The sequence below is a fragment of the Prionailurus viverrinus genome, chromosome B2 (assembly GCF_022837055.1).
Source record: "Prionailurus viverrinus isolate Anna chromosome B2, UM_Priviv_1.0, whole genome shotgun sequence".
Classification (NCBI taxonomy): Eukaryota; Metazoa; Chordata; class Mammalia; order Carnivora; family Felidae; genus Prionailurus; species Prionailurus viverrinus.
The window spans coordinates 135,223,634-135,242,343 of NC_062565.1; the positions used below are offsets into that span (position 1 = coordinate 135,223,634).

The following is an 18,710-nucleotide window of genomic DNA, read 5'->3' on the forward strand; positions in this document are numbered from 1 at the left end:
TTTGAGAGCCCAGAACCTACCCAAGTAACAAATAGCAGGGTTCCACGGAATCCGCCGCTCAAATTACTTCTCTACACTAACAGCCTTCAGACAGCTGAAACAACAGCACTCACTTGCTTTGCACATATGTACATACATGTGGAATTTCATAACATTCGTGTGGCTGCGTATCCTTGTATTACCTGGTGCGTGCACACCGGATTGGTGGGAGTACCGTTCTCCAGCCCTTTCATCTTGTTTCTTTCTGTTTAGTGTGGAACTGCTGTTGACCTAGATTTATGCATCATCCAGTGACAAAATTCTTGATCTCGTGTTTCTTTGGCTTGGTTCTATTCAAATCAAAAGATTATTCGGGACGCCTGGGTGGCTCAGTCAGTTAAGCGGCCGACTTCGGCTCAGGTCATGATCTCGGTGAGTTCGAGCCCCGCGTCGGGCTCTGTGCTGACAGCTCAGAGCCTGGAGCCTGTTTCAGATGCTGTGTCTCCCTTTCTCTGACACTCCCCCGTTCATGCTCTGTCTCTCTCTGTCTCAAAAATAAATAAACGTTAAAAAAAAATTTTTTTTTTAATTATTCTTTCCTGAAAATGTATCTTTTGTGAGGTTAACTTATACGTGTTTGACGCTCTACAGTTTATACAGCACTCACTATGGTACTTAATGCGGTGACCCGAATAATAGTGATCTTTAAGAAAAGACCTGAATTCTGATTTATGTGGCATGGGTAATAAAGAGAAAAGAAGTGTCTCTGCCTCCTGCAGTGAAATTGATCTCTCTAAAGCTCCTGGAACAGACTATTTCAGAATAGAAAGAGAAGTTGAGCCAAGTACCAGAGTCGTAGGAAAATATTTTTCTCAAGTTGAGGACGGAACATACATAAATAAATTTGGTACACTAAATGCATTCTTTTTCATTTGTATTTCATCTAACATTTAAAATCTAAAAATACTACAATAAAACATGTCAAAAATGAGAATTTATGTCTATAAAAGATACATTGATTGATAAGCCCTCTGCTATTGAATGAGAAGAAAAAGGGATAAATTAATGAAACTTTCCCTGGTCCTGCTCATTTCATCACCCAAGTCTACCAACACCACTGCTAAAGGAATTAAATTACACTTGAGTCCTTATCAAAGTACTACAGGAACCAGAGACACAAATGAATGCCCAATAGAAAAGACAAATTCAGGTTAGAGAGAAATGCCCTTTTGAAGTCTGTGGATATAAAGAAGACTCCTATTCTATCTGCTAAAAACAAATGTTAAAGTAAAAATTGCTTGCCAGTAGTAAGGATACTGTGTGGCCACAAGCTACGTTTTCCCCCTTGAGTCATACTGCCTGACTGTACCTAACTTCTGAAAAGTGCCAGTAAATATTTTATCATTCACTGTATTCTGGGACTTTCTGGTGCCCTCTCGCATTCATAGATGTACGCTTTTAGTAATACTGGCAACTTCTTTAGGTGTGAAGAACAAACATTTCATTGATTCAAACTAATTTACATTGTGGGGGATGGGAGGAAAGGCCTGCTTTCTATGTTTTGTTATAGCAGGCAGAGGCTCTTACCAGATTACCACTGGTGCCAAAAATGATGTCGTCTTCTCTTTTATTTCTGAAGAGCCTCGCATCAGGCTCTGTGCTCACAGCTCAGAGCCTGGAGCCTGCTTCAGATTCCCTCTCTCTGCCCCTCCCCCACTCACTCTCTGTCTGTCTCTCTCAAAAATAAGTAAACATTTTTTTAAATTTACATATATAAGGTTATAAACATTTTTAATGATTCCCTACTACTTTTTTCCCAATTATATTTATGGTCCTATCATACTGTTAAGCAGTAGCCTTGACTTTGAACCTGAAATACAAAAACAAATAAGGAAAATTACGAGATGAAATTTAGCTCCTTGGACTTTGTATTTCTCGTTCCTTGTCCTTTTTTTTTTAACCAGTGCTTCCCTCCAAATCACACTTTCTATTTAACAATATTCAATAAATATGCTAATCATGACAAAAATTGAGAGGGCTAAATATTCTTTTCAAGAGGAAATAAAATTTAAATTAGTTTTTAATCTGCCCTACTTCTCATAGGTTCTTCCCAGTCTCAAGACTTACTACCTTTCTTAATTTGAAATCTCAGGATTGGAAGAGACTTCAAAAGTCACTTAGAATTGTACAACTGTGTACAATTGTGCAGAGGTCATCCAGCCCACTTGCCCAGTTAACACTTAGTCCTCACAATCCCTAGTCATTGTAAACCCATTCTGTACGTACTTCAATCCCTGAGGAGAGAGAAGCTGCCTCCCGAGGTAGCAAATCCCACTTTGTACAGTTCTGCCTTTTAGCAAGTTATTTCTTGTATTAAACTGGTCTCTTTAAAAAGTATTATGCAGTAACATATGCACATGATACAAGAAATTTCAACTCCCCCCCCCCCAAAAGGAAGATAGGATTACAATCTGTCTCCTTTCAACACCTGCCTGTGTCTCCCCCCCGGCCCTCCCACCACTTAACTATCAGAGGTAACCTCCACTCACAGTCTTGATCCCCCTTCTCTCTGTAATCATACACGTACACACACACACTTTTTGTAACGGGAACCCACTATACACATATGGCATACATAAATACACACATGTGGGATTTTATAATACATACATAACCTACCGTATGTAGGACATAAACACTGGAGAGGTACGCTCCACAGTTTTTGCTTAAGATCATTGCATTTCAGCCTGTACAAATCTCTTTCATTCTTTTAATATACTTTTTAAACATTTTTATTCATTTTAGTAGCTTTATTGAGATAGAGTTTACACCCATGAAATTCACTTACTTACGGTGTACAAACCAATGATTTTGGGCAGAGTCACATGTACAACCATAGCCACAACCAATACTAAACATTTTTGTCACCTCAGAAACTCCACACCCTTTAGCTATCAGCTGCCTGCCCCATCACCCCTACCCTCAGCCTTAAGCAACCACTAATCTACTCTCTGGCTCTAAATTTATATATTCTGGACTCTTACAATATATGGAATTACCTAATATGGAGACTTTCATGACTGGCTCTTTTCACCTAGCATACTGTTGTAGAATTCATCCGTGTTGCAGCATATGTTACTATTTGCATTCTTTTTTTCAGCTGAACAACGTGCTTTTGTATAGATGGAGACCACATTTTTGCTTGTTCATTCACCAGTTGATGGACATTTAAGTTGTTTCCATCTTTTAACTATTATGAATGATGCCGCTGTAAACATTCATGTACACCTTTTTTGGTGGACATTTGGTTTTATTTCTCTTGAATATATACTGGGAGTAGAATTCCTGATTCCTATACTAATTCTGTGGCTAACCATTGGGGAACTGCCAGACTGTTTTCCAAAGTGGCTGTACCATTTTGCATTCCCACCAACTGTATGTGAGTATTTTGATTTTTCCACATCATCAATAGTTGCCATCATTTGACTTTGAATCTTGCTATCCTAGTAGCTATGAAGTTGTATTTCTTTGTGGTTTTGATTTGCATTTCTCTGACGGCTAATGATGTTGAGGATTACGACATGTGTTTATTGGCCATTTGTGTATTTTCTTTGGAGAAATGCCTATTTATAGCCTTTGCCTTTTTTAAATTGGGTTGTCTTTTTATTATTGAGTTGTATGAATTCTTTGTGTATTCTGAATATAAGTCTCTGATGATTTGCAGTTATGTTTTCCCATTCTGTGAGTTTTTATTTCAAGTAAACTCTATGCCCAATGTGGGGCTTGAACTCATGATTCCCACAGTCAAGAGTTGCATGCTCTACCAACTGAGCCAGCCAGGCCCCCTATCTTTTCATTTTCTTGACTGTTGTTTGAAGCACAAAAGTTTTTAATTTAGCTGCAATCTAATTTATCTGTTTTTCCGTTCATTGCTCCTGTTTTTAGTGTCATATCTAAGAATCAGTTGCCAAATCAAAGGTCATGAGAATTTACTCCTATGTTTTCTTTTAAGAGTTTTGTAGTTTTAGTGCTTGTATTTTGGTCGTTGATGTATTTTGACTTAATTTCTATACAATAGTATGAGCTAAGGGTCCAATTTCATTTTTTAACCTAGGGCTTATCCAGATGCCCCAGCACCATTTGTTGGAAAGGCTTTTCTTTCCTCGCTGAATGGTCTTGGCACCCTCATAGAAAATCAGTTGACCATAAACACATGCTTTATTTCTGGACTCTCAGTTCTTTTTCATTGATCTATATGTCTGTCTTTAGGCCAGTACTACACTGTCTTGATCATTGTTACTTTGTAGTAAGTTTTGACATTGAGACCTGTAAATTCTACTTGGTTCTTTTTCAAGATTATTTTGGCTATTTGCAGTCTCTTGCTGTTCTATATAAATTTTAGAATAAACTTGTCGATTTCTACAAAGAAGTCAGCTGGGATTCTAATAGAAATTGCACTGGAGGGGCGCCTGGGTGGCGCAGTCGGTTAAGCGTCCGACTTCAGCCAGGTCACGATCTCGCGGTGCGTGAGTTCGAGCCCCGCGTCGGGCTCTGGGCTGATGGCTCAGAGCCTGGAGCCTGTTTCTGATTCTGTGTCTCCCTCTCTCTGCCCCTCCCCCGTTCATGCTCTGTCTTTCTCTGTCTCAAAAATAAATAAATGTTAAAAAAAAAAAAAAGAAATTGCACTGGAGTATTTTTCTACATATACTTGATGTTTTGTTTTGCTTTGTTTTGTTTAAATGCAATCAGAACAAAAGGGTTTGTAGTGAAAAGTTCATCTCGCCAGAGGCAACTGATAGCTATTCACAAATATTTCATTTTGCATTCTTCTAGAAACTGAAATGTAGCAAATCAAGGTATATAGGTATATAGATATATTTTTATACAAATGAAATATAGTATCTCGTGTTTTGTGTTTGTCCTTTCTTTTTCTTTATCACTTTGAGAGCGTTCCATGACAGCAGGTGCAGATAGATCTCTTTGTTAAAAAATGGCTGCACAGCAGTTTGTACCATAATCCATAACCAGTCCTTTCTTGATAGATAGACATTAAGGTCTTATTTTTACAAACCACTGCAGTAAAAATCCTGTACATACATATTTATGCCCATGTCCAAGTATGTTGGCAGAAGAGATTACCAGGAGTGGAACTGATGTGTCAAAGGATATGTGTATTTTTAATTTTGATAGATGTATCATTTAGGCTTGGTTATATGTCAGTAACAAACCGTGTCTTTAACAACCAAAGTTTATTTCTAGCTCACTTGCCACAGTAGATTAGCTGGTGGGCTCTGTTCTATATCATCCTCACTTAAGGACCCAGGTTGAGGGAAGTGCCATTCCACGTTTCCATGATTGTTCAGATAAAACAAAGGAAAATCAGCAAATCAGCACTGATTCCTTAAGCTTCTGCCCTGACACGTTACTCTTTAGCTAAAGGAAGTTACACAGCCACCCGTAACCACATCTAATTCCTGGAGAATGGGGAGGCATAATTCTACTGTATATACCTGGAAGGCAGAGAGCCAGAAATATTTGGTGAAGGACACCGATGACTATCACAGAAAATATTGCCAGTTTTGAGACTCTATCTAGCTACCAGTTTATAATCTCATATTTGTAAACGGGGAACACTTTTGACAACATTTGTAAGAATGTTCTTTTTCTCCTTCCCTCCCTCGTGATGAGTATCATCACGATATAGGTGATTGAAAAAAAAATACATCTTTGTCAGTTTGGTAGGTAAAAATTTATTGCTCAGGTTTTTAAAAATTTGCATCTTTGAAAATGAGTGAGGTTGAGCACCTTTTCATGTGTTAATTTTTTTTTTTTTCAACGTTTATTTATTTTTAAGACAGAGAGAGACAGCATGAATGGGGGAGGGGCAGAGAGAGAGGGAGACACAGAATCGGAAGCAGGCTCCAGGCTCTGAGCCATCAGCCCAGAGCCTGACGCGGGGCTCGAACTCACGCACCGCGAGATCGTGACCTGGCTGAAGTCAGACGCTTAACCGACTGCGCCACCCAGGCGCCCCTCATGTGTTAATTTTTTAAGCTGTTTGTATTTTGTGAACTTGTCTGTTTTTATAAGATACCTACTGTTTTTTTCTAATACGTTGTTTTAACTTGGTCAATAAATTTTTTTAATTTATAAAGTTTCTTACTTTTATATGTTCAAACTTATCAACCTTTTTTTTTTTTTCTTTCTGGCTTCTGGGTTTTAGGTCTTATTTAGAAAGCCTTTCACCATTCCAAGATTTTGAAAAAGGACCAGAAATCTTGCACATATCTTCTCTTTATAGTGATATTCTTTGGAACCCTATTGAACTGGACTCATTTCTCTTTCCTGTGGCAACCCTTCAAAACTTTTCTAAGCTATAAACATCCCCCAGTTCCTTTAATGGTTCATCCAGTTGTATTTCTTTGAGGCTCTTTTGGTATCTCTAGGCCCTGGTTTTCTTTTTCTCTATAACAGAAGTTTTAGACAGTGTCTCTATCTTAATGCTGTAAAATTATATGTACAATACTTATTACACACAATTATATGTACTTACTTATACACACAAATAAAGGCCAACAAAGTGTTTATCTAGCAGAAGCCTAATCATAGGAGTTAGGCATCATTCCTTATAGTTTTGTTACATCTGTGGCCCACATTAGAGGCCCAGTTTCAGCACTGTTGAAAGCTCTGATTTCAAACTGTCTTTAAAAATGGCAAAAGTAGGGGCGCCTGGGTGGCTCAGTTGGTTGAGCGTCCGACTTCGGCTCAGGTCATGATCTCTGGTCTGTGAGTTCGAGCCCTGCGTCAGGTTCTGTGCTGACAGCTCGGAGCCTGGAGCCTGCTTCCAATTCTGTGTCTCCCTCTCTCTCTGCCCCTTCTCCACTCATGCTCTGTCTCTCCCTGTCTCTCAAAAATGAATAAACGTTAAAAAAAAATTTTTTTAAATGGCAAAAGTAGATGAAAACATCAGGAAACTTAATTTTAATGAGTAATTGCCATCTCTCAATCTTTTGTGACTCCGTCACTAAATAAGTGACAGTAATTATACATTGGCATATAAAACAAATACCTCTGCTGTCAACAGTTACAGTCTAGAACAGTTTTGATTTATTTTAGAAGCTGACATTGTACTTTGTTAGGTACAGTGACTTAGGCACATAACTCACTTTGGCATGTGAAATTGTCATGACAGACAAAAATATAAAAGATATTAGAAGTAAGTACCTATCAGATTTCCAGTTGCAAATTTCCCTCTCTCTCTCTCTTTCTCTCTCTCTCTCTGATAAGCCAAAGATCTTCATATCCACAAATACCTGGTACATTTTCCAGTGGCAAAGGTATTCTTTTAATATGCACTTTGCATCCTCTTTTTTTTTAGCAAGTTTTTTTATTGGCACCAATTAAAAAGAGTAGGCACCTGAGAAATCGCGTAATTTCCCCACAAGTTCAAGTCAAACTTTTTGTCTAAAGAAACAGAATGTAAGAATGATGACTGAAGAATTAAACTACTTTTGGGGGGAGATGGGGTAAACCCTTAAAAACTGTAGGATAAAGGAATTTTCTGTAAGAATTATAAAGACTTGACATTTGTTAATAATACAAAAGCCGCACATTTGTCTAGTGCTTTACCATTTGTAAAATAGTTATGCAGATGCGAGACCTACGTGGGGCTTAAGAGAGGCAGTTGAAAAAAAAAACTGTGAATACCTTAATTAGAATTACAGTTTTTCCTTCTTGAATGTCAACCCTGTCATCACCATTCCCGGACAACAGTGGTGATTCCGTATCTCTTCACCTTAGGTCTCAAGTACATTTGTTCTCTTCCTCATTTTCTCTTACTTCCCACCCCCGCCCCCCACAATGGAAATGCAGTTTTCAGAATGTATGCTGTGTTCCATGCTGTTATTTTAAAAGCTTAAGTCAGACATTTTCTTTTTTCTCTTACCCCCCATTTGGGAGGAGAACAAATCAAAATTAATTTTTGGTTCATTTTATGGTTAACTATTTTTACTGTTCTTTCTTCCATTACTAATTCATATACCCACATTTCATAAGAAGAAAAAAATCTGACCGTGCTTTGAATGTCAGTGCCACAAGGGATGGGATCTCTTCTAACTTGCTCCCTTCTCTCTGTAATGCTTGTACAGTGCCTGAAACATGGTAGGTAGACAGTATCTCTTTTTTTTTTTTAACTTTTGGAGAAATTACATGTTATTTACACTATAAAAATACCTAAAATTATGGGGCGCCTGGGTGGCTCAGTCGGTTAAGCAGCTGACTTCGGCTCAGGTCATGATCTCTCGGTCCGTGAGTTCGAGCCCCGGGTTGGGCTCTGTGCTGACAGCTCAGAGCCTGGAGACTGTTTTAGATTCTGTGTCTCCCTCTCTCTGACCCTCCCCTGTTCATGCTCTGCTGCTCCCTGTCTCAAAAATAAATAAAACATTAAAAAAAATTTTTTTAAATACCTAAAATTAGTAAAGCTAACACCATCTGAAACTTGAAGTGTGTTTTTCTAATTACCAATAAAGCTGAGTAAGAAATTGTGTCCATCGTTCCTGGAAGTTGACAAAAGCTGGGTAAAGACTAAGCTTTCTAAACTGCTGCTTTAAAAAAATGCCCGTAGGACTGGTTTAAGGGCCCCAGTATTTGAATTCACTAATACTTATTTTAACAACCACAAGAGGGAGTTGTATGCTTAAATTACCTTTATATGTTAAAATGTAATTTTTCCTGAAAGAGGATTTAAAAGGTACTGAATGTTTTTTCCACTACCTGTTATTCCTTCTCTTTTTTGTGTGTATATCTAAAAGTAGATAGGTAGGTTTCGAAACCAAAGTCAGTGTGTGATTGAGGTGTTAAATACATCACTTAGGTTATTTCCTAGGCAGAACTAGCATATAAAACAACGCCACCTTTCTGCATTGTGAGCAACTTAAAAGTCTTGCCAGATTTCAAAATGTATTCAGCTGTGTTAAGTGAAAAATACTAAAACTAAACATTCAGGGAGAACTCTAAAATAAATTTCATGTTTCAGTTTTATCAGTATTTCTGTCTCTTGGGCCTAAAATTGGTATTTTACTCCACCGTTCATTAAAAGTCAATTGTTGTCACTATTTTACATGTAGTAGATATTTATCAAGTGCCTACAATTGTCGACATTTAGTACTAGATACCAGGTGGTACAAAATCAGTGTTTACCCTCAAGGACCTTGAGGTTTAGTTGAGAGATGTACTTGATAATGAAAAATCTAAAATGCTGAATTTTTCCTAGTGTGAAATGAAATGGACTCATCTAACAAAAAAAGTTGCTTCTCTAATGGGATACCGATTTATAAATACAAAATAATAGTATTTTTATAAATACAAAAATGCTTTTGAAATAGTTCCTTTAACTTTGTTCCTTCCTTCACACTTCCTTCATACTTCACACTTCAGGGTATTAATTTATTTAATGCCCTTTGAACAGGTAGTATAGAAATATACTTAAGCTCCTTTACTACTGAGATTACCTTGGATTTCAGAATACTAAAAATTTAATTAATCTGTTTTTGGCTAAACAAAATACTGTTACGATGCAAATACTGCTGAAGAAACTACAGCACAGTCTTTACTCATACATGATTGGATATATTTTAATTTTATACATTTATATATGTTACATTATATTCTGTATATCCTGTATATTCTGTAGATGTATATATACATATTCTGTATCTAGACACAGTTATGTCTAGGTGTGGTGTTTTTTTTTAATCATCCTTGTTTCATATTCAGTGAACTCCTGTTGAAAGGCTTATTTCTCCCTTCAGTTCTAGAAATCCCCTCCTGAGTCCCAGTTTTTTCCATTGTCTCTTTCTAGAGCTTCTCTTACTCAGCTATTCAACATCCTATACCAACCTTCTACTTCTCGTAGCCCTGTCCTCAGATATTCTACCTCCTTATCTTTCCCATTATGTAATTCAAGAGGTTTCCTTAATTTTTGTTCCAACCCATGTATGAAGTTTTCATTTCAGCAGTGATGTTCTTAATGTCTAAGAGCTATTTCTCGAATTCCTTTTTCATAGCAGACTATTGTTGCATGGGTGCATGAATGTCTCAGATCTCTTAATGATGCTAGTTAGAATTTAAGTTTTCGTCTAGCTCCTAAATCCTCTCTGCTTGATCTGGGTTTAGTCTTTCTCTTTGTTTATATAGATCTTTGACATGTCAGACGTTTCTGAAATGTATGGTGATCCATGGCTGTTGGTTCATATTTAAATTTTTTTTTCTTAATGTTTACTTATTCTTAGAGAGAGACAGAGCGCCAGTAGGGGAGGGGCAGAGAGAGAGGGAGACACAGAATCTGAAATAGGCTCCAGGCTCTGGCTGTCAGCACAAAGCCGGACACAGGGTTTGACCTCATGGACCGCGAGATCATGACCTGAGCCAAAGTCGGACGCTTAACTGACTGAGCCACCCAGGCACCCCAATTTATATCTGAGAATGAAAGACTGAGAAAACTAAGTGGAAACCTACGTGAGAACGAGGGACTTGTCACTTGGGAGACTTTGCTATGTGATGAGTGAGGAGCCAGCTACGAGGAGAGAACACTACCATCACGGCCTAATGTTGTTTGTATATGGGGACCAGCTTGAGAAATCCATGTTGGGTGGCCTTGAGAATAGACATGCAACTGTCTGTCCCACAGGATAGGGTAAGGCCAACTGTTGCATAAACAGCTATCCAATTAAAGCCTTATTTCCTTAACTTAGGCCTCCTGTTGTCACCTGCAGTCTTCAGTCTGGAGCCTCAGTAGGTCTCTGCAGTGCAGATGAGCTGCTTCGTTGTCCGAGATTGTAGCTTTCCCCACCCTCCTTCATTAGCCTGCTATTCCATCTACTTTCAGCCTTCCAGAAATTTGTTGAAATCTCTTGTCCATTAATTGCCTTTTTCCCATTGTTTGTTGTTGTTGGATTGATGGTTTTATTCCTCTGTCATTGTCTTGGGGTTTCAGGAGGTGGAAAATTATATAAATACAATGTTTAGTCATCTTTAAATGGAAGTCCTGGCTAACATCGATTCTTCATAGCCTGGCTTTTTAAGTCCATATTTGTCTATATCTAAATGAATGACAAGAATGGAGAGAGAATTTTTCCTTTAGCTTACCCATGGAAGTCTGTGTAACAAATCACCCCTCCTCCCTTATAAATACGTATTACTAGATAGCACATGAGCCCAAATTATCCTTATGTGTGGTTGATGTCATTGTGTTTGTAACACTTTCTTAACATGTCAAAACAAAGAAACAAAACCCAAAAACCAGTCTCAGGGATTTCTCAAATCCCTTTTCAAAGCCATTTCTTGTAACAGAGGTGAAATTTTCTAGCCTCACCCCACGACTGCAGCCCAATTTTGTAAGCCTGCCTGACTCTCTTTCTAAGCTAATTCCCTTCTTTTGGACGCCAGAAGTATAATTGTCATGTTTCTTGCTCTGTAGTTAACACTCACCCTTTTTTCATTTCGTGGGGCCTGATCAGAGCAAAAGTGTCTGTAAACAAACACTGTAATGACTTTTCTTCATTATGAGTCTAATAAGGGTTCTTAATGATATGTACTGTGTAATGGTTTATATGGTGAAGGTTAAAACTGCAGACAGACCACAACGAGAGAAAAAGTTTATTACCTTTAGCTGAATTTTCATAGTGATTCATCTTGACACCCCTATTTTGTCATTCATCTTCCTGAGATTTCTGTCTAAAACTCCCAAGCCACAAATGAAAAGTGAACTGGGCACATAAAAATCCAGGCACTTAGAAGAAATAATTGCTAAGAAGTAGAGGGTCATATCTCTTTCCTACTATCTTCAGAGCACTTTTTATCTTGTTTATAATTAACAGACATACTTAAGAGATCCTGAAGAGTCTATAAACTACATTTTTCATTCTTAAGTAATATAATATAATATAATATAATATAATATAATATAATATAATATAATTATAACTCTGTTCTAAGATTTTGTCTTCACTGGAAAGAAATCTCTCAAACAGAATTTGAGGTCATGGATTCACAGTATTTTACTTTCGGGGTTCAGTCTAATCATAAATGTATCTTGCCATTTTTCCCCAAAGGCAAGCCATCTTCAGCCATTGCAGAAACTCCATTCTTTGTGAATCCCCAGGGATGTAAATAACATTTTTCTATTGCAGAAACATTCTGAAGAATTTACTCCTTAACTTCAAAATATGCCCACAACCTTCAGCAGCTGTGGCTGCTTCAGTGACTGTGGCTCCTCTATTTTTCCTCAATTTTTTTTAACCAGATTTCTGCCTTGTTAAAGGATCTCTGCTACCAATATTGGCCTTCTCAGCTCTGTGGTATACTTTCCTATTTTGGTAGAAAGGATTACTAATACAGAGAATTACTGGGAAGAGTGCTTAGCCCCCATCCTAGAATGTATGTCCTGAGATGGATTGGTTGGAAAATAAAATTGAAACAGAAATAAAGTTGGATGGTTGGTACCTTCCCCCTCCACACTTTTATCACTAAGTAAAGAACCCTCTTTATGTCTCATATTTTGCCCTAAAGTCATCTTTTTCTGAAATGAATATTACTACACTCGCTTTATTTCAATTTTACATATTTGCCTGCTATGTCACCTTCAAAACTTCCAAGTGGCCTTCAAGATGGTGTCTGGTTTTCAGCAGTTTGACTATGATGTGTTTGGTTTTTGTTTAACTACTGCTTGGAGATCTCTGGGTTCCTTTGATCTATGATTGATTGTCTTTCATTAATTTTGGAAGATATTTGCCCATTGTCTCTTTAAATATTTCTTCTGCCTTGTTTTTCCTCTTCTCTTTAACTGATTACATGTATATTAGACTTTTTGATATTTGTTCTTTTTTCCACTTTTTTCCTCTTGTTTGGGCAATTTCTGTCTTCCAAGTTAACTGATTCTTCTGTATCCAGTATGCTGGTAAGTCTGTTGAAGGAATTCTTTATCTCTGATACCATATTTAATTGCCAGCATTTGACTCTTTTTTTGTGTAATTTCCATTTGTCAGATTATCTGTTGGGTCCTGCCTGTTTGCTCTCCGTCTTTTTAACTAGATTTTTTTTTAACATATTAATCATAGTTATTTTAAAATTCCCTGTCAGGTGGTTCTAGCATCTGGATCATCTGTTAGTATGGTTCTATTGATTGCTTTATCTCTTGGTGAGAAGTTGGATTTTTCTCTTGCTTTTCTGTGTGTCTCATAATTTTTTGTTGAATGCCAGTATTGTATGAAAAAAAAAAAAAAAACAGAAGAGACTGAGATAAGTAGTATTTGCACCCAGAAATGAGAACAGCTTTTTTTTTTTTTTTTCAGGTTATTAGTGTGAAGACTTTAGTCAATTCAGTCAGGCCCGGAGCTGGATTTGGGTTTTGTTGTTAATCTTTAGTGTACCACTGCCTTCAAATATCTCCAGCAATTGACTGCTCTTACTTTGCATCTCTTAGAGTGGTACCCGAAGTGCAAACTATTTATTTTACTTTAGTCCTTTTACTTCCCACCTTTCTGTGCTATGATGGGTCCCCACGTACTCAGACTTCCTAATATGATCAGCAAGTCTCCACATGATCTGATAAAGGGCCAAATAGTAAACTATGTCTGATTTTGCAAGCCATGCAGTTTGTCACAGCTATTCAGCTCTGCTGTCATAACACAATAACAGCCATAGACAATAAGTAAACAAGTGAGCATAGCTGTATTCCAGTAAAACTTTTTTCACAGAACCGGCAGTGAGCCATACTTGTCCAATGACCATAGTTTGTTGGCCACTCGTTGAGAGCCTTGTTCTTCCACACCATCACCACCCTCCCCACCACCACCATCACGCCCCCAGTCTCTCCTACCTCTGTAATGTAAGCTCTGCAAGGGCAGGGATTTTTGCCTGTTCTTTGATTTGACAAGTAGGCTCTCAACATAATAAAAGAATGGGTGAGTGAATTATATTGTGTGTTTCTTATGAACAGTATATAGCTGAATTTTAAAAATTTAGTGTGCTGATCTCTTGTATCTAAACAAATACATTTAATTAAATTGCAGTTGTGATTACTGATATATCTGGGATTATTCTTGTCAAATTTTTTTTCTACCTCTTTCTCTTTTTTCCTCCTTTCCTGCCATCTAAGTTTAATCAAATTTTCATTCTCCTTTTGTTCAGTCTTTTTATTTAGAAGCTACATTCTATTTAGCTTTCTCTAATAGTGATCCCTACACATTTAGTGTGTGTGTGTGTGTGTGTGTGTGTTTAAGTAGGCTCCACGCCCAACCTGGCGCTCGAACTCACAACCCCGAGTTCAAGAGTCACATGCTTTACCGACTGAGCCAGCCAGGTGCCCCTAACATGTAGGTTTGGTTTGTCAACATTTTAGAGTATTCTTCCTGAATACTTTCAAGACCTTAGAATGCTTCTCTGGGCTTCGTATTTCCAATTTCTTGTTATTTCTTAATGTTTTAGTTTTACTTTGTTTTAAGCAGTTTATGCCACCCTGCCCACTGCCATGGTCTTTCCCCTTTTTTTAGAGTTAGAACTTTAGATTTGTTCACCTATTCTTTCCTTTTGTATTAATCTCCTTCTTATCAAAAAAAAACATAATTTCAGCAGCAGCCGGTGGTTGGTGAATTCCCCCAAACTTTACCTGAAAATGTTTTTGCATCCATGCTCGGATAATTTAACTAGATGATCAAGTTATGCTATTATCTTTGAGAATCTGTTATTTCTCTTCTTTAGTTTTAGAAGTTTCTTCAGCAAGCATCTCTTCAAAGTTTGCCCCTTCCTATCCGTTGTCTCCTTCAGGAACTCCTTTTTTATTTATGTGAGATTTTTTCACGCCTCTTGCATGTTTTCTGTCACTTTATCTCTGTGTTCTGGGTAGTGATCTTAGGCTTATCTTCCAGATCACTAGCTGTGTCTTTGACTGTATACAGTCTACTGTTTAATGTGTTTGACTTTTTCATTTCAGTGGCTACTTTTTATTTCTGTTTTATTTCTGTTGATGGTACTTTTGCAAATCTGTCTCTTTTATTCATAGTATCTTTTACTGTATTTTTACGTACTCTGTTATCACTGTAGTCATCTCAGGCTTTTATATATAGCTTCTTTCAGACTATTACATAATCTCTAAGTTTGGGGGGCCCCTTCTAGGCCATGGATCCTCACGGGAGATCATTTTCTTGTTTGGTCAGACTTGTCTTTTGAAAGCTTCTCTTTATGGAAAGGATGTTTCCTCCACGGACCCCATGGTAATAGCTTCCTGGCGGTGGAAGTGGCTTGTCACGGCAGCTTGCACTTGCCTCTGCCCACCCCTCCCAGCAAATCACCAGCCTGGGGCTCATTGGCATCAGTATTTCTCACCCTGAGGTTCTCTCTCTGCCCTTAAGATATAAATTTTGACCACTCAGATGTGTTTTAACTTGGGTTTCAATTTCTCAGGAAATCTCTACTCATCCCTGCTTCATAAAGAATACTGAAGAATATCTCAGATATGTATCTTATTTTAGAATTTCAGCATAAATATCAACCATCATTTGGTCATCAGAGGATATTAAAGGATTTAGTCATTAGGGAGAAAATAATCACTAATTTGAGCAAATTTCTAATTAATGCCCCATGAGACATGTTGTTGGCAGGTGGTTAGAGTTTAGAAAGGATGTTATTCCCCATTTTCCTTTGCTCTGTCCTTCATTCTTACTGCAGTCCTGCCTCCGTCTTTTCTTCTCTTTCTGTCTCCCTCCATAACAGCCCACATCCTCATCTTCTCTTAAGAAAATAAACCCTACCGTAGAATTCTTATATTTTGGAAATAGAGAGGTAAAGCTTCAGTTCAAATAAATAAGTCAAATTGACAAAAGCCTGACAGAACAAGCTTGATAGGTAGGGATGTACTATAGACACAGCAGGTTTTCAACCAGGAACATGTGTACCTCCAAGAACACCTCCCTGCATTTACAGAATATATATTAAAATGGGAGAAAGGTTAACAGGGTTTTCATGTTTATCAGAATCAGCCATGCTTTTTAAAACTTGAAACATAATGCCCTAGTATTTATTTCTTCCAATTAATAAGAAAGGAAAATTATAGAGGGAAGCATTTGTGGATTATAACAGTGTCAGATTTTGTTGGGAAAAAATTCTCTACTGTTTAAAGTTAATTTTGAAGTCCTTGATCCTAACAGCCTCCCAGACTCCACACCCTAATTCTGGTTCTAGAATACAGTACTCGATTGGCCTGAATATGTCTTAATATGCCATAGCCTTTTCCTTATTTTTTTGATTCTTAGAAAATGAGGTTTAAAAAATTAAGTAAAATAAAGAAATCTGAGTTTAGTTTAAGATGACTGTTTAGCATTAATCCAACCTGTTTAATCTACTTGACTTCTTCATTTTAATAACTATTTTTCATTTTTAAAGATTGTTAATTGTACTTTTCTAAATCTGCCCGTTTTCTCATGGTAGAATCATCCCACATTGCCTTTTTATAGAAGTAGATAAAGGCGTCTTCACTTCTAGCCCAGTATCCTAAAAAACAAGGCCCACATTGCCCAAGGATTGATCACAAGAACACACACTAATTTTTTGGCTTAATAAGGTTTCCCAGGCAGCTTATCATTCATGCTACAAGATTGATTGCATACTTTCTTTCTTTAAAAACCTTAGGAAAATATTTTCACAAAATAATAGTGATTTCTTTAAATGGTATCATTTTTACTTCGTGATTTGAACAATTTAATGTTAGCATTTAACACTTTAATGTTAATATTCATGTGGATTGAAATCAGTCTGTCTTATTTGTTGGCATTCATCACAATGGATTTGGCTTAACCCACATTCTCTTCTAAAATGTCCATAAAGTGTTCATATTAGAATACCTTATGCATAGTCCAAACATGTCAGGCTTCTTGGAGTAGGTCTTATCTTTCAGAGGGTCAGACGCAAATTAAATAAGAGTGAGTAGGTTAATTAACTAGACCGGAGCCTTTATAGAAGTAATAGGCTATAAATGCTGTCCTTAGCCACAAAGTGGATTTAGCCAAACCGGTTTTTTTTTAATCTTTAAAGGAGTAGCAACATTTGTCTGCTTAAATAATTAAAATAATTTTCAAGTTACAATTTTTTAAATTTTAAGTGTTCAAACTCAAAATATTTTGTTTTAGTGTCTCTTTGGGATTCTTGGCATACTCTTGATTGTCACAGAAACACCATTTGTTTTCCCGAAGCTGCTTAAAGGTTAATTGACGGAAGTGAGTGGGTCCTCATGTGTGCTAATATGTGTTGCAGCTCTGTTGGTACACCAGAAGGCCAGAATGGAACGACTTCAAAGAGAACTTGAGATTCAAAAGAAAAAGCTGGATAAACTAAAATCTGAGGTCAATGAAATGGAAAATAATCTAACTCGAAGGCGCCTGAAAAGATCAAATTCCATATCCCAAATACCTTCAGTAAGTCTTTCTGTAATTCTTGTGACCTCTGTGCTTGGGAACATGAGAATAGGCAATCTGTCAGAAGTATAAAGAGTTGATCTAGTTTTCTAGAAATGCTCCTATTAACTCAGACTTGTTTCTTTGCCCTTACCTTCCCTTGCCAAACTCCACGCTTTCTTACCTAATGATAAGAGAATCCAATGTAGATCCTTCTCACACGGAATTATTTTTCAGCTCGAAGAAATGCAGCAATTGAGAAGTTGTAATAGACAACTCCAGATTGACATTGACTGCTTAACCAAAGAAATTGATCTTTTTCAAGCCCGAGGTAAAGTTCAGTGCATACTCAACTGAAATTCATTGTATTAATTTATCAACTCTTTTCCTGTGGCTGAAAACAAACTTCTCAGTTGTAAGCTTATTGTCTCAGATTTGACTTTGGAGCCAGATAGTACTAAAGAACTATTGTGTTTTTCTTCCCCACCCCCACTCCAAAAGAAATTATATATTTGGTTTAGGAGTAATTTGATAAAATTTGTATTATTCAAACCCGCTTTAGTCGTGTGTTAAGGGAAGACAGTAATTAGTATGTCTGGCTGTGCCATCAAAAGTATTACTGTTATGTATTAGTAGACTCTATAATATTTATTGTAATATTTATTAAGATTAAAATAGAGGTATGCCTATGTCTCTTTCCTATTGCTGTTTTTCCTTTTACCTCTCAAGAATCATGCTTTTTTTAAAAAACGTAATTAAAAGGCATCCCCACCCTAATGGCACTGTCTTAATTAATAAAAGAGAGTAAAAGTATGGCCTGTACTTTTTTAGAACAACTTATTAGGAAGCTTGAGCTATTAGTGATAAGCCATAATTGCTTATTGTAGTAAAAAAAAAATCTTGACAGTTTAATTCAGTTCCATAGACAGCTGAAAGGAAATTTTATAACTTAAACCTAATTCTGAAGTTAGGGAAATAATAGAATGTATGAAATGGAAAAGATAGAAAAAAGGAAGGAAGCCAACAAAAAAGAAGTCCTTAATTACTCTTGAGTGTGTGCCAAAAATCCATCAAACTGAAAGATGGTCGTTGTGTTTCCTTTTAAAATGTTAATAAGTCATGTTTGACATTCATAGAAAATGCCATATTTAACTTTAAAGAGAGAAAAAGGAATTTAGTGCCGGTCTAGCAACTATAGTTTTTGAACCTGTTCCTTTTATTTAACATCTGAACCATTATATTACATTAGTGTAAGGTTTTAATACTTATTTGGAACCAAGCTATTTA

General features: G+C 36.9%; 1 protein-coding gene across 7 annotated transcripts in view; it reads left to right on the plus strand.

Annotated features, from left to right (window-relative positions):
* TAB2 (TGF-beta activated kinase 1 (MAP3K7) binding protein 2) overlaps positions 1–18,710 on the plus strand; it is a 90,475-nt gene that overhangs the window by 58,216 nt on the left and 13,549 nt on the right. For all 7 annotated transcript variants that reach the window (XR_007152078.1, XM_047858123.1, XM_047858127.1 and 4 more), the window contains 2 exons: positions 17,284–17,444; positions 17,661–17,754. Coding sequence is in view for 6 of the 7 variants with exons in the window: in XM_047858123.1 (XP_047714079.1) it covers positions 17,284–17,444; positions 17,661–17,754 (255 nt within the window). In the remaining variant the exon portion in view is untranslated. The remainder of the gene's footprint in view (positions 1–17,283; positions 17,445–17,660; positions 17,755–18,710) is intronic.